At 56.3% G+C, this 22644-nt stretch overlaps 13 protein-coding genes across 13 annotated transcripts; 8 read left to right on the top strand and 5 right to left on the bottom strand.

Moving 5' to 3' along the window:
* Positions 1–33: 33 nt before the first annotated feature.
* K452DRAFT_17792 (uncharacterized protein) lies at positions 34–873 on the top strand. The gene has a single exon (XM_033535833.1). It carries the CDS (start codon positions 326–328, stop codon positions 761–763), a length of 438 nt encoding a protein of 145 aa, XP_033398103.1. The 5' UTR covers positions 34–325; the 3' UTR covers positions 764–873.
* Positions 874–983: 110 nt separating this feature from the next.
* K452DRAFT_226955 (uncharacterized protein) lies at positions 984–1928 on the top strand (the record flags this gene model as incomplete). Its single annotated transcript, XM_033536869.1, has 2 exons — positions 984–1395; positions 1510–1928. The coding sequence occupies 2 exons, from the start codon at positions 984–986 to the stop codon at positions 1926–1928; spliced, it is 831 nt and encodes a 276-aa protein (XP_033398102.1).
* Positions 1929–2866: 938 nt separating this feature from the next.
* K452DRAFT_297688 (uncharacterized protein) lies at positions 2867–5815 on the bottom strand (the record flags this gene model as incomplete). Its single annotated transcript, XM_033542050.1, has 2 exons — positions 2867–5004; positions 5206–5815. The coding sequence occupies 2 exons, from the start codon at positions 5813–5815 to the stop codon at positions 2867–2869; spliced, it is 2748 nt and encodes a 915-aa protein (XP_033398101.1).
* Positions 5816–6151: 336 nt separating this feature from the next.
* K452DRAFT_249064 (uncharacterized protein) lies at positions 6152–8527 on the bottom strand. The gene is made up of 2 exons (XM_033538123.1): positions 7619–8527; positions 6152–7564 (listed from the first exon to the last, which is right to left on the bottom strand). The coding sequence occupies exons 1-2, from the start codon at positions 8487–8489 to the stop codon at positions 6303–6305; spliced, it is 2133 nt and encodes a 710-aa protein (XP_033398100.1). The 5' UTR covers positions 8490–8527; the 3' UTR covers positions 6152–6302.
* Positions 8528–8720: 193 nt separating this feature from the next.
* Positions 8721–10685, top strand: K452DRAFT_226442 (uncharacterized protein; the record flags this gene model as incomplete). The annotated part of the gene is made up of 3 exons (XM_033536829.1): positions 8721–9439; positions 9497–10519; positions 10577–10685. The coding sequence occupies 3 exons, from the start codon at positions 8721–8723 to the stop codon at positions 10683–10685; spliced, it is 1851 nt and encodes a 616-aa protein (XP_033398099.1).
* A 315-nt stretch (positions 10686–11000) lies between these two features.
* On the bottom strand, positions 11001–11739 carry K452DRAFT_318038 (uncharacterized protein; the record flags this gene model as incomplete). Its single annotated transcript, XM_033544121.1, has 3 exons — positions 11593–11739; positions 11243–11533; positions 11001–11189 (listed from the first exon to the last, which is right to left on the bottom strand). The coding sequence occupies exons 1-3, from the start codon at positions 11641–11643 to the stop codon at positions 11001–11003; spliced, it is 531 nt and encodes a 176-aa protein (XP_033398098.1). The 5' UTR covers positions 11644–11739.
* Positions 11740–11884: 145 nt separating this feature from the next.
* K452DRAFT_270006 (uncharacterized protein) lies at positions 11885–13210 on the top strand. Its single transcript, XM_033538968.1, has 4 exons — positions 11885–12024; positions 12102–12303; positions 12431–12854; positions 12918–13210. The coding sequence occupies exons 1-4, from the start codon at positions 11982–11984 to the stop codon at positions 12942–12944; spliced, it is 696 nt and encodes a 231-aa protein (XP_033398097.1). The 5' UTR covers positions 11885–11981; the 3' UTR covers positions 12945–13210.
* A 1290-nt stretch (positions 13211–14500) lies between these two features.
* On the top strand, positions 14501–15338 carry K452DRAFT_17760 (uncharacterized protein). Its single transcript, XM_033535832.1, has one exon. The coding sequence runs from the start codon at positions 14601–14603 to the stop codon at positions 15264–15266; it is 666 nt and encodes a 221-aa protein (XP_033398096.1). The 5' UTR covers positions 14501–14600; the 3' UTR covers positions 15267–15338.
* K452DRAFT_17759 (uncharacterized protein) lies at positions 15339–15681 on the bottom strand. The gene has a single exon (XM_033535831.1). The coding sequence runs from the start codon at positions 15582–15584 to the stop codon at positions 15411–15413; it is 174 nt and encodes a 57-aa protein (XP_033398095.1). The 5' UTR covers positions 15585–15681; the 3' UTR covers positions 15339–15410.
* Positions 15682–17169, bottom strand: K452DRAFT_17758 (uncharacterized protein). The gene is made up of 2 exons (XM_033535830.1): positions 16737–17169; positions 15682–16321 (listed from the first exon to the last, which is right to left on the bottom strand). Exons 1-2 carry the CDS (start codon positions 17017–17019, stop codon positions 15780–15782), a joined length of 825 nt encoding a protein of 274 aa, XP_033398094.1. The 5' UTR covers positions 17020–17169; the 3' UTR covers positions 15682–15779.
* A 660-nt stretch (positions 17170–17829) lies between these two features.
* Positions 17830–19618, top strand: K452DRAFT_270001 (uncharacterized protein). The gene is made up of 2 exons (XM_033538967.1): positions 17830–18639; positions 18701–19618. The coding sequence occupies exons 1-2, from the start codon at positions 17842–17844 to the stop codon at positions 19334–19336; spliced, it is 1434 nt and encodes a 477-aa protein (XP_033398093.1). The 5' UTR covers positions 17830–17841; the 3' UTR covers positions 19337–19618.
* A 329-nt stretch (positions 19619–19947) lies between these two features.
* K452DRAFT_226785 (uncharacterized protein) lies at positions 19948–21133 on the top strand (the record flags this gene model as incomplete). The annotated part of the gene is made up of 2 exons (XM_033536854.1): positions 19948–20153; positions 20233–21133. 2 exons carry the CDS (start codon positions 19948–19950, stop codon positions 21131–21133), a joined length of 1107 nt encoding a protein of 368 aa, XP_033398092.1.
* On the top strand, positions 21013–22077 carry K452DRAFT_17749 (uncharacterized protein). The gene has a single exon (XM_033535829.1). It carries the CDS (start codon positions 21114–21116, stop codon positions 21861–21863), a length of 750 nt encoding a protein of 249 aa, XP_033398091.1. The 5' UTR covers positions 21013–21113; the 3' UTR covers positions 21864–22077.
* The last annotated feature ends 567 nt before the right edge of the window (positions 22078–22644 follow it).

Here is a 22644-nt window from a genome sequence, read left to right as displayed (position 1 = left end):
ACGATGAAGAAAAATCATTTTAGTGTATTATCTCTAGTAGAGTAATTATCCGGAGAGTTGCCCATGTTTTTGGTGTAGAATGGCAATCACCAGTCGATGAAGTGTCGCATGCACCTCCGGGTTGAGGACGACTTGGCATCAGAGATGATGATTTGAAGAGTTGCAACGTGCACAACGAGAGTCGCAGCGGCAGATCCATGGTTACGGGCCGGTCCCTAGCGCGGGCGGGCAGTCGAGGCCCCGTGACCACCCACCCACCTAGCGACCAACATAACATGTCATCATCCGTGGGAATTGGCGGCATCACACACGTGATGGATAAAGGATGATGGTGATGGATCGCGATAGCAGGATGAAGGAAGCTTGCGCACTCTGCTCTAGCAGAAGAGGGCAGATCGGCGGGCGGCAGTGGTTCGACTATGATGAAGCGGCCATGTATTTTCCAGAGCAAAACGTCCAAGATCCGCAAGCGACGGTGCGATCCCGTCTCACAGCCTCAGCAGCCCCCAAGGCCAATCAGCTGCGCCATTCGCGGCCTCGAAACCGGCTAGCCCGCCGACATGGCGAGCTCAGGGCCCGCCGGATGCAGAGGGAGGTGGAGAAGCTGCCGCCGCCGCCCAAGCTCCCCCAAGCTCCCTCTCTCTCTCTTCTCTTCACTCCCCCACCTCGCCATTTGCCTTTTTTTCTTCCCTCTTCTCTCTTACCTCTCTTGTCAGCTGCCATTCTTCTTCTTCTTCTTCTCCCTCCTCCAGGCTTGACGTAGTGCGACCCTCTCCGCCCATTTATCGTGACACCAAGCAGCTGACCGATCTACAAGAGTACCACTACTACGCAACACCAGCCGGTACCCGCGTACCCACAACCTCAATCCATCAAGCCTCTCGACTCGCAATCAATCAATCAATCAATCAAACACCCACCCACCCACCCAACCAACAAAGCAAACAAGCAAGCAAACAAGCAACAAAACCCCCACCCTCACAATGGTCGAGCTCCGCAAACGCAAGACGCCGCCCCCGCAGCCCGAGAAGCCCGCCAAGAAGAAGCCGGGCCCGCGCTCCAAGGCCCAAAAAGCCAAAGAAGCAGTGACGGAGGCCGACGCCGCAAAGGCGCAAGACGTGCTCGCCGAGACGGCCACCGACGCAAAGGACGCAGTGCAAGAGGCCGCGACGCAGGTGCAGGACGCCGTCGCCAGCGCTGTCAATGGCGCGACGACGACGACGACGACGACGACCCCCGCTGGCAAGCCCGAAAAGGGATCTAAGATCGAGCTAGACGGCTTCGGCGGCGAGATCGAGACCCATGACGGCAAGAAGGTGTCGCTGAAGCAGCTGGTGGACGAGAGCGCAGCCGGCGTCGTCCTGTTTACGTATCCCAAGGCCTCGACTCAGGGATGTAAGTAGCCTCTATCCACTCCACCAGCACAACCCCAATCCCGCAAACCCTCCAATCCCCCCACACCAAACCACCACACCAAACCACCAATCCCCCAACTAACCCCACAAACAGGCACGAAACAAGCCTGCCTCTTCCGCGACGCCCACACCCCCCTCACAGCCACCGGCTACAGCATCTACGGCCTCAGCGCCGACAGTCCCAAAGCGAACCTTAGCTTCAAAACCAAGCAAAACCTGCCCTTCACGCTGCTGTGCGACGCGCAGAACACGCTGCTGCGGGCGATCGGGCTGGCCAAGACGCCCAAGGGCGCCGTGCGCGGCGTCTTCGTCGTCGACAAGAGCGGCACCGTGCGTGCGGCTGAGGCTGGCGGGCCCGATCGCACGCTTGCTGTTGCGAGGGACGTTGCGGGCGCTGCTGAGGGTGCTGCTCCTGCTCCTGCGGCGGGGAGTGAGGAAGATAGGAAGCGCGCTGATGTCGCGGGCGAGGTCGCGGATACGGCGCAGAGGGTTGATGGCGGGAAGGCGGAGTAGGTAGCGGCGGGGGTTGAGTAGGCGCGTGTGTATGTAGTTGGGGGGTGACAGCAGCAGCAGCAGCAGCAGCAGCAGCGGAGAGCCAGCGTGGTAATAGGTACCTAGCTCGCCCCTAGTCCCCTCCGCGTGTTTCCTTTCCTATTCCCGTTTTCCTTTCCCTCCTTCATTTCCCCGCGATCCCGGTTTTCCAGGTTCGGTCTTCGGTTCGCGATGCGCGGCACGGCATGATGTTGATGACGACGACTTCTACGACGTTAGTTGGTTGGTTGGTTGGTTACTTGTGGGACGCGCTGGGCCCGGGCGCGCTGATGCTTGCTTCGGTTGGTTGGTTGCTTCTTTTGTAACGAGTGTGGCTTAGGTAGCTAGGCGTGCGTGCGTGCATGAAAAGTGTTTGTTTGGTTCATTCTCTTCTGCTGCTCTGCTCTGCTCTGCTCTGCCTATGCTATGCTTTCGTGATAAGGTCCTCGCGAGACGCTTGATGCGATGGCGATGAAGTAAGTCGGTAGGTAGGCAAGGGGTGTGGAAGCTGATTGGCTCACTGGTTAACCATGTACTGAGATTACTACCTACGTCGGGGAATAGATAGTACGGAGATGGGCACGCGGGGTTGTTCTGCACGGGCTGGGGAGTTGTCGGCAAAGCCTGCATACTTTACCTACCTTATTGCTTCCAAACACCATCACCACAAAGCAAAGAATGTGTGCCTCTACCAAAAATATTATTAAGCCTAAGGAGAAGACAACCGAACGCGCCGTCTCGAAGCTCGCAAAAATTGAGGTATCAATAATAAATGCGCAAAGAAAAGAAGCAAAGCAACCTCCCACCGAAAAAGAGACTCGTCAAGCATGAACGGAAACAATAACCCAAAGCCCAAAGAACCAGCACCAACAACAACGACAGCAGCAGCAGCAGCAGCAGCAGCAACAGCAACAAGCCCCTCACAGCGTACCAGCCTGCTTCTCGTTCCCCAGCCTAACCAGCTTCTTCGCCGTCCCCGTTCGATCCTCGTACAGCCTCCTCAAATCATCCACGCTCTTCTTTTTCAAATCCAACCTGCTCACGCCCTTGTCGTCCTTTGGAATCGGCGGCGGCTCGAAGCTCGGCATCCGCTTCAGCAGGTTCTCGGACATGGTTTTAACCTTTGGCACCGCGACCTCGCTGGCCGCCATTGTCGCGGCGCGGTTCGGTGGCGCGCCGGGCGGGATGTTGTTGGGCGAGGGTGTTGTCGTGGGCAGCACGGGGCGCGCGAGTGACGCGATCGTCGGGCCGCGCGGGCGGCTGTTTCCTGCGGGCGTGTATTCTGAACCTGGCGAGGCGATGCCGCTGCTGTCTAGTGAAGGGCGACGCGAAGACGAGGCAGGCTGATCGGGCTTGCGGAATTCAGCGTCTTGAGGGGAAAGGGAGGGACGGCGGCTGTTGTTGTCAAATCCAATGCTCATGGGACTCATCAGACTGGGAGATTCCATCTTGATAGGGGACTCTCTAGCTCTACTATTCGAGTCACTCGACCCCGGCCTCGACGTGCCCGAGTGCACCGGTTTGCGATGGATGGACGCGCCGATCAAATCCGCGAGCTGAGGCGGTCCTGCGATCCTGCTACTCTGCGACGGCCGTCTATCTGAAAAGGTTTGCTGCTGCTGCTGCTGCTGCTGTTGCGTCGGTGCAACAGACTCGGGAGAGGGGGCGCCTTTCGGCTCACCAATCTGCTCCGCGGTCAGGGTATTGCGCTGAGGGACAATAATATGAGGAACGTTAGTAGTCGAACCTTTGGCTCTCGATTTATCCTCTTTCTTCTCATCCACGCTCCACCCTGACCTGCGGGCAGGGCCAAAACCATCGGTCGTCGCGGCGTACGTAAGTGGTGAATCGGTCGCCACCGGACGACCGGCGGCTTCGTCGGCTAGAATGGATGAGTAGTGGGGTGGGATGGTGACTGAGGGCGCTGGTTTTCTTCTAAGTGCGGATTCTGGGGTTTCGCTGACTGCCGAACTCACGGGACTCTCCTGACTAGGCCCCGACAACGAGGGTCGAGGAGGCAGGGCTGGCGGCGCATCGCGCCCATTTTCGTTGTCCTCCAACAGAATACCGGTAAACTGCTTCTCAGAGTCTGCAAACCCCGCGTCCTCCTCGGAAGGAGAGCCGATGCCCCAATCGGACGAACTGGAGGCGGGTCTACGGGTAGTCTCCAGAGGATCTTCGTAGTCCCGCGGGTCCGCAGGGGCACGCAACTCACGTCCAAAGGCACTCGCGTCCACGCCGCAGGCCGCACGGAGCTCTTCCGACCAGAGCTCCACCGCTTCGGTTAAGATACGCCTCACGATTGAAGATACCTTGGCATCTTCTATCTGGTCTGGCCCGTGGAGAAGCGTCGGCGCGAAACATACGGCCAGGTTCTCGGCACTCATCCTGTTCTCTTCTTCATGCTCTGAGATGATGCTCAAGAGCGGCAGAAGATGCCGCACCAAGATCTCGCGTGATATCACCGGTATAGGTGACCACTCAGAAGTCGGCGAAAAAAGTTCTGCCAATTGCTCCGTCGTCGGAAGATCTTCAGGGTTGCCGAAGTGGGCTCTCAGTTCCTTGTAGGAAGTTTGGGGGAAGATCGGCTGTCGCAGCTCTGCGTACCACGTCTTGATCAAGCCGGCTGCCAGATAGACACCATAAGCGTCTTTGTGGTCAACTTCATCAATGATCGCTTGCATGTCCTGCGCGCTTTTGTAGGCTGGAACGGGCAGAGTCAAACCGTTCTCCTTCCAGATAATGAACTTTTGGCTGCGGTCGTACGCCTCTTTAAGAATCTCCTTCAGACGACTATGGGGTGGTATCCTGAAAAGACCTTCTGTTTTGATGTTTGGATCCAGAAGCAGGAAATTGGTCGTCTCACGCAACACGCGGGGCAGCCTTGTCTCCCCTTGCGCATTCATGGGAAGGGGCTGTCGCACACCGAAAGCTCTTCGGCCACTGGCATACGGTGCGTAGATGTCAGACAACAAGCGCCTGTCATGGAGGTAAGCGGATGGTGGTATCAGCAGGTCCTCGATGGGCAGGTGCAGGGCGAGCTGAGAGAGTGTAGAGACTGTCGTGGTTAGTTAGCTTTGATCCAGTAAAGCACTACTGTGATGTCAACGCAAGCGAAAGCTACGGGGAGTTAATCGTAGGACGGGTGGGCATCTGGGCCCCCACCCATTCAGGGTCTATGTCTTTTCCCTGCTTTGCGGCAGGAAGCCTTCGCTCGCAGTGCTCGCAACCTTCTTTCCACAGGACCAGGGGCACTTACCATGGACAATCTTTCTCCGGAACTTCGGGCTAACAATAGTCGAGAACATTTCCACCAGGATCCGTACCCAACTCCTCTCATGAACAATGTAGAGCTTCTGAAGCCTCTTTCGCATGGCTCTGCTCAGGACATGGTACGCCTGGATGAACCAACCCCACCCAGGTCTGTTCTTCTTCACACCGGCCGCGCGCTCTGCGTCGCCGCCTGCGAAGAAGATGACCTCATACTCGGTTCCGCTCAAGAGCTCTTCCTCACCCGGTAGTCTTGCGAGTACGTACGGCAGCAAGGCATCAAAGTCGGCCTCTTCGACGTCGGGCAGCGCGGCGGCGTTCAGGATGTAGATGGGGAGTTCGGATTCGGAGGGAATAGGCGTGCGGTAGAGGACGCTGGCGGCTATCTTGGCGAGTTCATGGTCATATTCGGCGGAAGAGCGAGGGGGAGGCACGGCACTGAGGGAGGTGCTGCGCATGCGGGTGGCGCGCTGAGCGAGTTGGGCGCGCATTGTCTTGCCGTTCCATGTTAGCCGCCTGCGGAGACCTTGGCCCTTGACCTTCATTGCGGCCGACGTGAGGGTGCAGTAGACGGCGGGGTTGTGATCGCGCGACTGCATTTTTCGAGGAGAGTGGGGGTGCAAGAGGGAAGAGCAAGGGACTGCGAAGGGAAGCACCTACAGCGGAGTTGTGGCCGGTGGTAATGAGAAGTAGAGAGCTGGGAATGTGGAGCCCCTGCTCAGAGGCAACGGCGATACAAACAAACGGGCGGGCGTGCGTGCGGAAGCGCGGGTGGCGTGTCGCAGGTTGTGGCAACGGTTATCGCGAATCTACGTGTGACTTGTCAAGCCCATCATCGTGTCTGACGCGGCAGGAATGAGCGACGTCAGGCGGGCGGAAGGCAATGGATATGGATTACAGGTGTTTTGACAAGGGTCTGCCTCTCGCCAGCAAGACCCCTGCCACGGCCGGCCTAACCGCGGACGCTCTCTAAAACTTGTGTGGCTTGTGGCTTCAAACAATCGTCGCGACACGCTGATTGCCATGTGAAAATCCCTATGTACGACACCACTCAGCGTCCCAAGCACTCCTCCAAGCCTCAGACTCTCAGTGCTCTTGCTCCCGATCGTCCCGAGCTGTATCTCCGCCCCCGCCCTCAGCTTCAGCTTCAGCTTCAGCTTCGGCCAGACTCTGCGCCTGCATCGTCTCCAGGTCCGGCAGCTCGGCCGGTGCGCGTTCCATGCCGTCAATCACGTCGATTGCGTTCTGCAGCTGCGCAAACCTCTCGGTCCTCTCCCAAAATTCCTGAAACGGGATCCCCGACTCCACAATGCGCCTTTCCACTTCTTCCTCGGTGGGCATTTCAGCTGCCTCAGCCGCACCGCCCTCTGGCGCATCAGGCCGGAACCAGGGCATTATGCTCTGGAAAAAGGTTCGTAGCGTGCTGTACTCCCGTCTTATCTCAGCCTCGTTCTGGGCCGCACGACGAGGATTTGCTGCCCTAGGGCTGGGATCGTAGGATGCCATATTATCTTCAGGGGGTAGAGGATCGGACGCTGACGCGACCTTTGACGTCAACGATCTTGGGACGAGACTAATTAATGTTGGGTTGTCCGTGAGAATGGTATGACGAGCGACGTCTCTCGTAATAGGATGATCCGCTTCGACCGCTGCCGCCGCTGATGGTTGAACAGCTGAAGCAACTTCGACGAGCAAGTTCTTAGCCTCTGGCGTGTTCCAAACGTCTTTTGCTCGAACGACGTAGAGTTCCGTGACGAGGTTTTCGTACGGCGTGCGTGGTTGCTTCCCCCAGATGCCTGGTGGTGTGTCGTTCAACTCCAACTCTTGGAACAGGCGGGCAGCTACCCAAGGGTAGCGGCCAATGGCCGTAAATAGCTTCTGCTGCCCCTTGCTGCGGTTGCCCGTCTGCACGTATGCCAGACCCAGGGTCATCTGAACATTCGGCAAGTGTTGCCATCGGGTCTTGAAGAACTCGCTCTCTGCAAGGTTGATGAAATCTTGCTGAGAGCGTCCACGGAAAGCGAATTGATCGATGACCAGTCGGACGCAGAATGGGTCATTTTCTGGGTCAAGGCTCAGCAAAAGCTTAGCCCACTCATACACGGTACGCCACGTTGCTCGCATTCCAAGGTTGCTGACGTAGCGCCATGCAGCGAGCCAGAACTCGCGGTTCTCTGGTCTCCGGAAGTCGAATCGAGCTTTGCCTTGAGTGAGATTGTTCGAGAAAGTTGAGTGAACCGCTCTGCCAAATGAGAAGAGAGCTCTTTCGAGAAGGTCTCCCGAAGTCGCGTGATCCCGCTCTTGTTTCGCGATTTCGGATACTTGAAGCAAGGTTGAAATATGGTATGCTGCAATGAGTTAGCGAGAAGTAATTCCATGCTGTTTCTCAAATTGATCCTTACGATTGAATTGAAGCAGCTGGACCATGCGATTTGGGTCCATAGAGGCCACGCAAGACTCAAATTGCCTTTGCACATCTTGATATGCTCCATTGTGCACGAACCTATATTCCACTGTGCCGTCTGCGCGTTTCTCTACGATCTCCATGCCGAGACCGCCTGCTGTAGCCCGGGGCCACTCCTCCTTGCCCTGTATAAAGAGGTTCCGCCGCAAGCCCAGAGAAGCCAAACCGCGACCTCCGGGCATGTTGCGGCCCGCCACGGCGCCAGCCAGTCCCATCTGCTGTGCACCTCTGCCTCGCCGCCCGCCCGGAGCAGCTTCGTCATCATCTCTTTCTAAAGCCGCTCGCCCAAAGAGACGGCGCATCTCGTTCGCAGCATGCAGGCTTTGCGAATCGATGGACAAGAGCTTGTATAGTTCGTGGACGGACGGGTCCAAGGAGCTTTCCTCTGTCGGCTTCGCGTCGCCGCCGGGTTTGGTGACGTTGAGGGAGCGCAAAGCAATGTCGATTTCGTCGAGCTGGGAGGTCTCGGTATAGTCGCGGGTAGGTGTTTCGTTTGCGGATTTGGCAGCGCCTTTGCCCTTCTTCTTCTTCTTCTTGCGCTTCGCGCTTGTTGCCTTGGGTTGCGGTGTGGTGGCGGGCTCTTCTTCGCTCTCTTCGCGAGCAGCGAGAGCTTCCTCTGCTTCATCCTGCTCCTCGTCATCATCATCGTCGTCACCTCCTAGCATCGCAAACAAGCTGGGCTTCGCCTGCGGCCTGGAGGATAGCTCTTCTTCTGAGTCTTCCTCCTCTTCCGCACGTTGCGCAGCCAGCTCCTGCTGTCGTTTCTCCTCTAGCTCACGCTGAGCCTTTCGCAAAGCACGAGCAGACATGTCGGCGTGGGAAATGAGAAAGTTTGACGGAAAGAGAGAAGATTTGGTGGGGTGTCAACTGCGCGCCACACAAAGCGCAAAAGCAACCTATGACGCGGGGTGCTCGCGCCCGGATCAGCGGGCGATCAGAAACACGGAACGGCCGCGGACCAGCTTGAGCCGCGCATCAACCGCCATCCCCATCTACTTCTGACATCCCAGGAGTCCAACAGTCGGTCAGACACAGTCCAAATGCGTCGGGCAGCTATCCAAGCCTGTCGAACGCTCCGCCGCCCGGCCCTTCGTAAATTCGCTCGTGCGCGGCCTGGCACCTCCGTTGGCTCCAGCCATGTACTAGGTGCTCGAGCATTCTCATCGCGGACTGGGCGTGCATCATCCCAGGTATTACACTCCTCAATGCATCTACGGAGCTTTGGATACGCGCTGGTATCGACCGCTGTCGCCACGGGCGCCTACTACGCTCTCCAGGGAGACTCGGACAATCCTGTTGACGGGGCCTCTCCCAAGTCTTCCGCCTCAGTTTCCGGCGGGCAAACTAGAGGCCTGACCTCGTCCAGTGTAGTTAGCACTGCAAACCCAGAGGGGCCATCGGCGGACCAGTTGACCGAGTCCACCCGTCGTGTCTTGGTCGCCACGCCCGACAGTATCTTCAGTGGTACCATACGCGGCGACGCGCCCATTGCAAAAGACACCGACGACTACGGACGCAAAGTCCTCGAGATGCTGACCCCAGAGCAGGCTACATCAAAGCTGAGGAGGAATGAAGAGTCCTGGCTCGTGGGCAGGGGCAAAGGTGTCGTTCGCTACGATATCGTGCAGATACCCAGCAATGACCCAATCGAGGACGATCACGCGGAGAAGATCATCGAAGTTCCGCAGAGCGTAGCTTCGACAGAGGATGGATCTGCGAACAGCGACTGGATGTTCTGGGGTGTCTTTGATGGCCACAGGTAAGTCGACCACCCACGACTTTAAAGCGAATACTGTCGCTCACACACTGCCTATAGCGGTTGGATCACTTCTGCCAAACTCCGTAATTCGCTCATTTCCTTCGTTGCTCGTGAGCTCAACTCTACGTACAAATCTGCCGTCGCCGACCCCGCGGTCAAGCTCCCCACGTCCGAGTCCATCGACAAAGCCATTAAGGCCGGTTTCCTTCGTCTGGATAATGAAATCGTAAACGAATCGGTTCAGAAAGTCATGAAAGCACAGTCAAAGCGTGTTGCTGCAGAGTTACTGGCTCCCGCGTTGGCTGGATCTTGCGGTCTGCTTTCGTTCTACGACAGCAACTCCAAGCTTCTCCGGGTCGCATGCACCGGTGATTCACGTGCCGTGCTTGGCAGAAGGACATCAAGCGGGAACTGGTCCGCCACTGCCCTTTCGACCGATCAGACGGGCAGCAACGAGGAAGAAGCGGCACGTCTCCGCAAGGAGCACCCTGATGAACCGTATGTGACCAGAAACGGTCGCATTCTCGGCGGCCTGGAACCCTCTAGAGCCTTTGGCGATGCCGTCTACAAGTGGAGCATAGAGACACAGAAGAAAATCAAAGAGATTTACTTTGGCCGTACTCCTCCAGCCCTTCTCAAGACTCCTCCTTACGTTACCGCCGAGCCCATCGTCACGACTACTAAGGTCGAGCCCCAAAAGGGCGACTTTGTCGTCATGGCTACCGACGGACTATGGGAAATGCTTACGAACGAAGAGGTTGTCGGGTTGGTGGGTCAATGGTTGGATGCTCAGGCTGAAGCCAAGAAGGGTCAAAGCACTGCCAACGCCTGGTTAAAGGGCTGGTTCGGCCAACAGAAGGGCCTGCCAATCGAGAAGAATGGTGCCAGTGTTGACCAGAGCGGCCAGAGGGCGCCCATCAGACAACAGCAGTGGGGCGTCACCGCAAAGGAGAACGAGAGGTTTGTGGTGGAAGATAAGAATGTTGCCACGCATCTGGTGCGCAATGCGCTTGGCGGCAAAGACCAAGATCAGCTTTGCGCGCTGCTGACGCTGCCAAGCCCTTACTCGAGACGGTACAGGTAAGCTACCTTTTACCTCTTGTCGATAGAGACTGCAGTGAGTTGACATAGTAACAGGGATGATCTCACGGTCCAAGTCATTTTCTTCGGCGAAGGAGAGAACACCGGCGCAGTCACGCTCAACCGTGAAGCCAGCGCCCACAGCGAAGTGAAGTCCAAGCTGTAGAGCTGTCCTCTTTGAGAACATTGTCACGGCTATAGATACCCAGCGTTACCTATGAGCTCTTTCGTCCTCATTCACCGTTGAGCTATGTTTGCGTTGGACACACATGACGCACCCAAAGCTATGCATCGAGAACTGGCACTCTAAGATCTTTCGCCAAGATGAAAGTATAAAGCCAAACGCATAGATCCAAACTACCAGATTTACGGCCGTTTCATAAGATGGTCGACAACAGGGCCATAGTTCCCTGGGCAATGCTATGATGTCTAGTTCGAAGGATTCTACTTAGGCTATTATCGTGATTGGGACTTGATTAACTTAAAGATTGGAGACGCCCGGTGCCCAACCCTCCCCGATTCTCTTCACTTCGTCAATAAAGCGTCTGCTCGTGATCTGGGTAGAGCCAACTGATTGCGCCGCATTTGCCGTTAGAGGCGAATGCTGATCCGGGTCATAGAACGGGTTACGCATCAGACCGATATAGGCCGTCTGCAACGCTCTGAAAGCCTACTTCGTCGTCAATACGAGAACAGGGACGAAACCAACGCAAAGTGACATACCGGCTTCACATCGGCATCCCGTAGGCCTACGGCGGCCGTGACCTTGGCGTCGGAGCTCGTGGCCGAGCGGCCCTCCATGTCGACGATGATAACGAACTTGACGCCCGTGTTGGTCATCCAGCCGTACATGGCCAGGCGCTCATCGACGGCCTGCAGCAAACCGAAGTCCTGGTCGGCCGTCTTGTGCGGCAGGCGAGCCTCGAAGATGTCGAGGGACGAGGAGAGAAGAAAGGAGAATTCAAGGGGAGCGCGGGCCTCGGGCGGGAAGAGGGAGATGTGGAGAGGATTGTTCTGGGGAAGTTATCGGCGGGACGTGGTCTTGCGGTGGATAGGAGACGGCCTCGACATACATGTTTCCCGATAATGCCTATGCAGGCGATCGAGGGCACGCGGCCTGCCATGCTTATGATTGATTTACATACGACCGAGGACGGTGCTCCTCGGAAAGACAAGTTGTTTACGGGTGGGTTGCTGGGTTCGGCGAGGACGGAGTTGGGTGTCGGCGAATCCACGGACAAGCCCCGATCAAATCAGATCGAAGCTATCTGCATTTCGTAACAGAGCTCGAATAATACCGTAAGCGAGGCCAATGCGCGCCCTCCATCTCATCTTGGGACCTCATCGAAGACGTCGTTCCAGCGCAGGCCGTCCGCCACCCGCCATCTACTCTCGCCCGACCCTCTCCACTCCGCCCTTTCTTCTCCATACCCCGGTCCATCCGCCGTAGAGAAGATCCACCATGTTGTCGACCACTCGATCCGCAGCTTCAATGGCTCTCAGAGGTGAGGCGCTTCCGTTCGACGAGCAAGCCATTGCTCCCCGCTGTCCGGCCATACTGACGCGCTCCCGTCTCCATCAGTCAAGCCCGCCACCGCGCTCACGCCCTTCCGCGCCGCCCCCGCTGCCTGGATCTCGAGCTCGAGCAAGACCAGCGCCACCCCGATGCAGAGGCCCGGCCTCATCGCCGACGGCCCGGGCGCGCCGCTGCCCATGAAGAAGGAGCGCCGTGAGGTGCCGCTCCCGAGCCAGGAGGGAAAGAAGGGTGTCGTGCAATACGCGCTGTATGTCTGCCCTACACCACGGCTGCCGCGAAAGGAATGAGTCCTGCTCGCCGAGACAGGCATTCCAGGGATGCGGGGTGGGAGATGGCAACAAACCGGACAGTAGTAGCTGACCAAGAGCGTGCAGCACGACGCTCGACCAAATCGCCAACTGGGCGCGCCAGGGCTCCCTCTGGCCCATGACGTTCGGTCTGGCATGCTGCGCCATCGAAATGATGCACCTGTCGACGCCGCGCTACGATCAGGACCGTCTCGGTATCATTTTCCGTGCCTCGCCCCGCCAATCCGACGTCATGATTGTCGCCGGCACTCTCACCAACAAGATGGCCCCCGCTCTGCGCCAGGTCTACGACCAGATGCCCGACCCGCGTTGGGTCATCTCCATGGGCTCGTGCGCCAACGGCGGCGGCTACTACCACTACAGCTACTCGGTCACGCGCGGCTGCGACAGGATCGTGCCCGTTGACATTTACGTCCCCGGCTGCCCGCCCACGTCCGAGGCGCTGATGTACGGCATTTTCCAACTGCAGAAGAAGATGAGGCACACCAAGGTATGTTTACGACCTGAGATTTTTGAACATCTTGCATTGGAGCACTGGCTGACGTCGAAACAGATCACCCGCATGTGGTACAGGAAGTAAATTGGCTATTGGATGGCGGCTGCACAGCGGCTGGTATGGCATGAGTATTATGGCGTAGATCTCTTTTTCGGCCGATGCGTCTGGCTTCATTGTACAAATTGGAGCACTGTCTGATATACCATCGAACTTTCCTTTTTCTTTTGTCGAAACCGTGGAGTCCTTGTACGCATTACTGAAAATCAACAAAAAGGCCCGACGAGAAAAGCGTGTGTCGAAATACAATCGAAGTAGATATGAACGGTTCGGACAGTTGCAAAGTACTCCGTAGCTGCGATCATTGACTTACGCCCGGACAAAGGTCGCCACATGTTCCTGGACGCTATCTCAGCATGTTTAGATGAACTCTGCCCAACAGAAGACTAACAGTCGATACAGGCTTGATGGATCTGTAACAGCCCATTGAAACAGAACTAGGCCAACGCACCACAGCACCACTCCCGTCGAATCACGTCTCGACAATAAGTAATACCTTACAGCGCTTTGACCACGGCATTCAAGACTTACTCAGATAGGACATCGACACGACTTCCCCGGATTCTCTAAACCTATCCCAGATGTGGGGACGTCTTGCTGCGCACGGGGAGGGCATGCGTCTAGTGCATTTGGTACGGGCTGTTCAGCAACGACTTTGTGCTCTAGGCCCCGGTGCCTGGCGTGCAGTCTCCTTCTTTCAACCGCTCGAGATGGTGCGGTTATCGTGTCCAACCAGAGTGTCTGGACAGCAGGCCCGGCACATAGCTTGTATCCGTCTCACGCGGCCCGGCCTAGCACAGTGGCTGTTCCTGGGTCTGGGAGGGGTAGTTGACAGTCCGGACCCGTGGAGTACCGTACTTGTGGTGCCCCTAGGACAGGCCTGTGATGCCATAGCCGCTGCTGCCGTCTGGTAGTTGTGGCGCTCGAGACTGCTGTGTATAAGCAAGGTATACGCGCTCTATCCGCCGCCCACAACCACGACTACTGCCATCACCATCATACTCACACTCCTTAACCTTCTAGCCGCCAGCTCTAGTCAGTTACAGCAGCAGTCCCTAACCCAACCACAGCAACCACCACCTCTATCCCTCCTCTGCCCACTACACCAACACCCCTCACTCCCTCTCCTCTCCTAAGCACCACCACCGCCACCGCCGCCGGCCTAGGCCACCTCCGCCCCTCGTCGATCACCGCGCGTCCGCAGCGCGGGCCTAGCCTAGACGCAGCGGGGCGGCATTGGCAGCGGCCGCAACGCATAAACATACGTCAGTCGGCACGCAGACAGGGGCACACGCGGCGGCCAGTGCTGGGGCAGCAGGCAAGCGAGCTGCTCTGGTCGTCATCGGTGTACGTCGTCCTCGACGTCGTGGACTTTGTTCGTGGCGGCTGAGGCCGGAAAGGGGGAAGGGGGTGGAGCAGGACGGAGGATGGAGGACGGAGGACGGAGAGTGGAGGAAGGAGGAAGGGTCCTAACCTACTCCTAACGGAGGGGGATATGGTAGTATGTGGTAGTATGGCAGGGGATGAGAGGCTGGCTCCGTAGGGAAGGAAGATCTTCTTACTCGTGGGCATATATGCCGCGGAGCACGCATGAATGAACGAGTGAATGAGTGAAGAACAGACGCTCGGACAGTCAAACAATGAGACAGACAGACGGACAGACGAAAGCCAGGTACTCCTACCATGGGTAACGCAATAGCACGCAACAGCAGCAGCAGCAGCCTCCATAGTTACCTCGCACTCCCGCCGCATCAACGCACAACGCCCCCTCACGCGGCACCAAAGCTTACACCCCAATCGTCACTCATCAATACGAGTGCCTCTCTCACACACAAGCACCGAACCGCCTCCCCGGGCCGCCCAGCAGTCGCGTGCCTCGCAAAAGCCTTACCCACACACACCCAGCCCAAAGCCCACAGCCCAGCCCAGTCCAGTCCAATCCAATCCAATCCAATCCAGCACCACGAACCCGCATCCGCGAGCCCGCCGTGCCTCGTCCCCGTCCCACCCACCTCGCACGCACACGCACACCCACAAAACAGGCCCCGTCCCAGCAGCCCAGCGGGGGCCACGCGCAGCCCGCGCGTCTCGATCATTGGGCGCCGATGGCGTCATCGCCTCTGGCGCCCTTTTTGTGCGGCGGCTCCCACCAATATGTGTGGGTCCTGCGCGTTATTGCGAGCTTACCAAACCCTTACGGACCCCCTTCCGGCCTCGTCCGAGCGCTTGCAGAAACGAGGGGAGAAAGACGGAAGGAAGAAAGACGGACAAGGACGAGGAAGACGAGGTGTGCCCGTGGCGGCCGCCGTGATGGCGGCGGGCGTTCGCGTCCGTCGTCGTCGTCGATGAATGCGGCGGTGCCTTTTGGTGCGCATTTGCAAACGGAGGCTACCACAACCACCACCACTACGACGTCATTGATAGATAGAAAGTAGCACCAGTAGCTATGAGTGGACACGCACACTGTTGTAGAAAGTCCATTTCTCATCGATGCTAAACAAGCCGCCAACCCGGAAGGCTGCGAGGCGTGCGCGGCTGTCTTAGACGGACAAAGTCATCACCACCACCCCGGCACCCGGCTGGTCCAAGTTGGCGTGCCGTGTGTGCGTGTTTGAGGTGACCATGTGCGTGCGTAAACTCAGAAGATTGTCGTCGATCCCTTATCATCGCTAGCAGCAACCCTCCCGACGTTAAAGATTTAACCTCCCCTTCATCCCTGCCAAAGAAATATCCCGCCCGTCCGTATGTGGTTATGCGCAATGGGGACTAAACAAAGAACCGAGATATGCTGCCACCACCAACAAGAACAAAAGTAAACGCGAAAACGCAGGAAGAAGGCAAAATCAAAATGACGTTTCCAATTTAAGCCTTGTCCGACTTGGTACCGACGCCATCGGTGCGCTCGCCGTTACTCCGCTCGTCCTTGTCGGTGGTGCCGATCGTTTTCTTGTAAAGGTTTGCCATGTCGCCGACGCCCTTGCCGTCGTTCTTCTCGGTAATAAGGCCCTTGAGCCACTTGTTCTCCATCTCGAGCTGGGCGATGCGCGACTCGAGCGTCGAGACTTTGTCCGTCATCTCCTTGGCCGTCTTCTCGAGCTGCTGCTCACGCTGCTTCTTCTTGACGCGGAACCGGGCAGATGCGGCCGTGTTGCGGCGGCGCTTGTCTTCTTCGGCTGCATAGCGCGACATGTCCTCGACGGACTGGGCGGTTGCGGGGCCAGGAGTGGTAGTGAGGGCATCAAGCTTGCGCTTGTTGCCGGTGGTGGCAGATACTGGCGAGGTCGCAGCGAGCGGGGACGAGCTACTGGTACCAGGCTGGCGTTGGGCCGGGTACGGGTTCTGCTGGTGGAAGTTGGGTTCCGGGACGCCAACAGGGAATGAAAAGTCGAGGCCTTGAAAGTCGCCTTGAAACCCCATTAGTACAAATGAATTTTTGAATAGTGTATAGAACGCAAGACTTGAGACATGTCGATGGTGTTGGCAGCTCGGACACTCAGGACGATCACGATCACGGGCAATGGCGTGCTTCGGTATTCCTACCCCCACGCATACATGCAGTCTAGGATCTTGCATGGTCCCGCGGCGCGACTCGGCTTAAGTGGTCCGTAGCGTGGCCAGATCAATCCAAAGCCGGAATTAAAATCCATTGGTGTGGATTCAGAGCCGGGGGAAAGCGAACAATTGAACGAAATGGCGGAATTGCAGAGATTTGCGCAGAACGTGACAAACGACTGAAAGACAAGGGGACATGGGACAATTGCCAACGGCAAACGCCAAGAACGCAAAAAATGCAACAAGAAAAAGTCGTGAGACACTCACCGTTAAGAGGAAACTCGACAGGGTTGGCTGCTTGGTTGTACGACACGGAGGCGTTACGGCGTCTTGCCTGCTGCTCGTTCGTTGCGTCGTAGTCGAAAGAAGCCGCTGGAATCTCGGTACCAATGTCAAAGTCGAAGAACTCGGTGTTAGTGAAGAGAGAGAGGTCTTCGTCAAAACCGAGGTTGTCTTGGGCAGCCATATCCCGGCGGGTGGGAATGGTGTTGAGGCCTTGTAGGTACTGCGACACGTTCTGGCCTTTGCGGCCCGCGGCGAAGCCTGACATTAGGATGTCGCTGGGAAAGGCGTCGTTGCTGGCGCTGGCACGGGCGCGGCGGATGTTGAGGCGGGCGGACGGTGTTGTTGTCGTCGTATGCGAAGAGAATACCTAGGTAGGTGGGATGACGGGCCTTATCGGAGGCGTCGGCTGATTAATCTTTCACGCGCCCTGTCGATCGGTTGCGGGGCACAGCCGGCGGGTCTATGGGAAATTCGTTCTGAGGTGAATGTGCCGTAAAGATGTCGCAACGGATGGAGGTGGGACAAAGAGGTGTGGGTGCCGGTGCCGGTGCCTTGGTTGGGAGGTGCTACTTCCACATCCACAGGCAGGTCGCTCGCAGAATCGCTCGTCCGCAAGGAGCGATAACTAGATGGGCGACAGTAGGCTTCAGATGGATGCGAGCAAGGGAGAACAAGAAGTGAAGATAGCTGGTGATTGCACGTCGCGTCGTTGCAGGTACTTTCGCATGATCGGGATAAGTTAACGATAGGAGCGCCGATGATCGCCCCGCGGCTTGACACGGCCTTCTTTGCCTTTCAAGGATGTCGCTGCGCTGGGAAAAAAAGACCGCCCTTTGCAAAAGGAGGCGTCGGCGGTCAAAGAAAAGCCATCTAACTGTCAACGAAGTCGGAAGGCTTGCCGCCTCAGGCAGCCACGTGGGCCATCTGGCTTAGCAACTGGCTTCAAGCTTAGCAATCGATGTCCGGTTATCGCCGATCGCTGCCGATAACGCTCTCCCGGCTGTATCCGGCCTAGCTAGGGCTGCTCTCTCCACAACATCGAGTAGCTCGAGCCAAACACGTTCGACCGCCAACAGCAGCTTTCACCATGTCCCGCAACGCTGCCCTCTCCGTACCCGCCAACGCCGCGCTGTCGCATACTCTGCGCCTGTCGCCTGGCAGCAAAGATGTCTCCAAGGCTATCCAACGCCTCACGCGCCAGTCCCTGATCGAATTGGCTCTCGAATGGACCGACCGGAAGAACCGCGACTACTGCCGGCCCTACCTGGCCACCTCGGTCGACGAGGACGAAGACGACGAGGCTCCATACACGGCCGCGACGAGCATAGAAGAGATCCGCGAGGCGTACCATGAGCTCAAGGGCCGCAAGGGCGGAAAGCAGGAGGTCGCAGACCGCATCCTCGAGGGCGACTGGAGGCATGGCGTCACTTTGTACCAGTTGGCCATGGCCGAGACGAGATACCTTCTCGACCACCCAAACTCATTGCGCTGGAACGCGTTGAAGCTCTCGAGAGTTACCGGCAAGGGCTCTGCGACTGCAAGCGACGGCACCGAGATTATTGACGATAGCGCGTCCGCAAACCTGCCGCGCTTTCACGCGACGACATTCGTACTGAATCTGCAGCGCGAGATGGCACCGCTCACCAATGCACACTACTACATCACGCGCGTAAAGTCGTTCGGCATCTCACTCCTGCGTGTGCACATCCATGACACTCCGTACACTCACCTGGTTCATGATGCTTCCGGTGCTACTTCTGATGGCTCCAAATCAGTCTTTTTCGTCTTTCCCGATGGCTCGCCCTATGTATACGTATCTCTTGCAACCCATCTGGGGCAGACTGTAGGCTCGGAGGGTCGCGAATTGAGGAAGGTAGTTGTCGATGTGAGTAGAGCAGACATTCATGCGTTCCCAACAGGTGATTGACCGCGATGCATAAACATAGGCAGTGCCGAAAGCTCTCTCCAAGCCCCATAATCGCTATGCGCTGACCACCACATCCCTCTCATCCCGCTCCCTTTCAACCCTCCTTTCTCTGCGTGGTCCGGGCCGCAGTAATGCTGTACCGGCAGGTTGGTCAATATTTGCAGAGAACAGCTTTGGGCACGATGCGTTGGATTACGATACGGTAGGGAGTAATCGCCGTGCGTCGAATACTCGGGCCAGTGCGGATAAAGATTCAGACACGGACAAAGGCATTTTCAGTGCAGGAATCAAGCGCATGCATGGTAGCAACATCAAAGACAGCGCGGCGACGAAAAAGCGCAAGAGCATTGCGCAAGCCCGGTTTGGCCCATCAGGCCAAGAGAATGATGGACAAGGCCTCGAGCGACTGGATATACGGATGGAAGACCCGTTCCCAGCGACCGCAGCGAGAGCAAACGAGGAAGCGGATCAGGAGGATCCAGAGTGGAGGCCCGACGTGAAGCTGAGCTTCCAGGGCTCACATGTTTTCGCTGGAGTGAGGCAGCTGGTCGAGCAGGGAGTAGTGGACGGGGAAAAGATGCCTGGATGGATGGCCGGCGATGCGGGCGTGAGCGTCGGCGTGGTGAGAGATGGCAGGATTGCGGAGAAGTCATGAACAATGATGACGATGGAAAAGGCAAAGGGGTTAAGCAGCATGAGCAAAGGGTCCTTGCGATTTCACCTATGCTTTCATGGAGTATGCGTTTTGATACCCTGGGGTTGGCTAGCGTGGCTGGCTTGGAGTCTAAAGGATGGCGCTTTGCCGGGGTATCACGACTGGGCTGGAGTTTTGGTTCGGTTTAGGGTACGGTAGTACCTAGTTTGTTTCACGACAGCTCAACGGTTTGCAACATAGGTACGGTTATGTGCAGTGCACCTCTGGCTTGCATGAAGTCTCTTGGTAGAATCTCGGGTGTTGGGGTGCGGATTGCATCGACGTGGTCGGGTCGCGCCTTCCCTGCTGCTGTACGCGCTACTAACGCGTCCACCTATGTCGCGATAGCACCAGTCGGACTTCACCACAGACAACACTACACCCCATCAACAAGTGCACATAGATCGTGGGACTGGCGGGTGAGTAAAATTGCCTATTGTTTCGCATCCTCTTCGTTCCGTCCGTCCCAATCCGCGCGGGTGTATCGGCACCTGGCGCCGTATTTCATATGTCCTAGCACTCTACTCTTCCTGATTAGTGCCTGACACTTGTAGCTGCGCTCTCCAACCAAAATGCCCAAGCAAACGCCATGGGAGATCTCCCCATCTGATTTCTGGGACGCCTACGCGTGCTATGAAAAGCACGTTCCTGGCGGGCTAAAAGAGCTCGAAAGTTTCCGCACAGAGGAGCTGCCTCAGAAACTTGCCCAGAGTATCAAGGCAAATAAAGACATTCATCTGTCACAGGAAGAGATCGTAAAGCTCATGGAATGGAAGCTGTACGTCAAACGCCTTGATGCCTCATTCATTCACCATTCAGCACGTCTTACTGCAACTGTTGAGCTGACTACAATGTAGCAAGCATGGCCAATTCCGTCCGCAGTTGCTCAGTCTCATCCGCAAGAATGACGACCAAGAGGTTAAAGAAACAACAGGAAGCGCCTTTCGCATTTACTTGGCCGACCGCGAAGATTGGCGAGCCGCACTGAAAGAGCTCTGCAAACTCAAGGGCGTTGGCGTTGCAACTGGAGCTTTGATCCTCTCGACTCTTGATCCTCAGCACGCACCATTCTTCTCTGACGAGCTGTTCCGATGGCTGCACTGGGACGAGCAAACGAAACCTGGTCAGCCAAAGGGATGGGAGAGAAAGATATCGTATGTGGAAAAAGAGTATGTGTCTTTGGTGGAAAAGTTGAAGAGATTCGAGAATGAGAGATGGTCTTCCATCGAGTCGACAAAAGAAGACGTTGGAGAGTTCAACGCACTTGCTGTTGAGAAAGTGGCGTATGTGTTTGGAAAAGAGAGTGTTTACGTAGGGGATGATTCTGAACTCCCTGTTACGGAAGAAGTGGAAGGATGGAGTACAGAAGGTGCTGAAAACCCTACCCAAGGCAAAACGAGGGCCGGAAGCAAGCGGAAGAGCGCCACTACTGACGTCGGAAAAGACGACCAGGTACAGCCGAAAAGAGCCAGAGGGAAAGCAAAAATTGACGCCGAACTTGATATACCCAACCTAACACCATCACAGATAACGCCATTGGAGATTGGCAAATTGGTTGCGCGATATCAGGAGAGGCAGATGTCACCGGAGTTGAGGGTGCTCGAGAACTATTGTCTGGGTGAACTCATAAAAGACCTGCAAATTAGAAAGGGAAAAGGTGGTAGCAAAGGCGGGTTCATGACATCAGAGGAGCTGACGAAGCTTACAAACTGGAAGATAAACATCAACCCCGACGAGTATGCGTATGTATACCCCTAACAAGCTTCGCGCGCTGACGTCCAACCTCAGCAACCGTGATCAATTTCGCACCGTACAGCTCGACTTACTGCGTAGCGCCGGTGATGACAGCTTCAAACAGAAATCTGAATTCGCGTTCCGGCAATGGCATAACAACTGGAAGAATAACCCCGTCGACTTCATGGAAACTCTGGGCTTCAAGGGCATCGATGCTTCCACCGCTGCGCTTATGCTCGCTCTCTTTGAACCAAAAATAATTCCTATATGCGCGCCGGAGTTATACCGCTGGCTACATTGGGAAGATGAGCCGAAGGGCAAATCCAAAACTACAGGGTGGCAGCGACGGGTTAGGCACACGTTGAAGGAGTACAAGAGCGTGTGCGCAAAAACACATATGCTACAGAAGCGTCTCAAACGCGCGAATGGCGGCCGCAATATTGCCGCGCTACATATCTGGATGGCGGCGTACATGCTCGCGAGGGAGAAGGTTGACGTGGACGGCGAGATTGCGGATAAAGGCACGTGGAGGAGCTTCATTGAGGGCCTTGATGAGGAAGACGATGATGAGTACAGCACTGACAGCGACGACCACTACGAGTTCTATGATCTGGAAGACCAGGTTATCGAGAATGGGCCGGATGGGCCGCCCCTCTACGATCGGCTGGGCTATGAGCTGTCGTACGAGAAGATCGCGGCAGTGAGAGGGATAGGCGGTCGACGCGTACGTACGGGGCGACCCGGTGAGAACTAGAGAACCTTTTATGATGCTGCGTACGAGCGCATGGAGCAGCGATTGGATCGGGAAGAGGAGCGCAAGACAGAGATAATGGGTATGCATCGTGATAACGTTTCTGCACTTAGTTTCGAGATGTGGAACGACCGCGTTGCAAGGGATTTGGGAATCCCGTATCACAAGGTTGAGTTTGAACATTTTGAGGAGTGGTACGCCAAGGGGTTTAGGCCGAAGGAGGGCGAGTTTGATACCAAGAAGTTGAGTAGGAAGGAGCTCAAGAGACTGAACAGTTTGACGTGCGGGTCTGCTTATAGGAAATAGGTTGGCTTGTGGGGGTGGTCTCTTGTTTGTCTGGAGAAGAAGAAAGCGTGTTCTAGTTTTCACTACCAAAACGTCCAGGATATCTGCCCACTCTTTAACCGTATAGTAAGCAACTTCTATTGTACTTACAGAGTGCTCCTTGGGTAGTTATAATGAGCTGCTACGCTACGGTTAGTAGGTGCCAGGTAATTATGTAAAGGCAAAACGATACTAGGTATTGAACTGTTCGAATAACACTAAGGACATATAAGAGTGCTAAGTACCGTATAAGGTACAAGGAGAAGAGATAAGGGTAGGAGAGTACTTATAGAACAATAAGGGCACATAGGTATGTGAGGGTAAGGAGTAAGTCATATACTTTTGACGAGATAATAATTCTTATGCAAATATAAAACAGAATTTGGTCAAGGTATTTGTAGAATTTGTGCGTTCCAAAACCTTCTCTCTCATATCAAGGACTCAGGCTTATAGCTAGACA

The sequence above is a fragment of the Aplosporella prunicola genome (assembly GCF_010093885.1).
Source record: "Aplosporella prunicola CBS 121167 unplaced genomic scaffold K452scaffold_11, whole genome shotgun sequence".
NCBI lineage: Eukaryota > Fungi > Ascomycota > Dothideomycetes > Botryosphaeriales > Aplosporellaceae > Aplosporella > Aplosporella prunicola.
The sequence above is the reverse complement of the archived record's forward strand: the minus strand, read 5'-3'. Positions and strand labels throughout refer to the sequence as shown.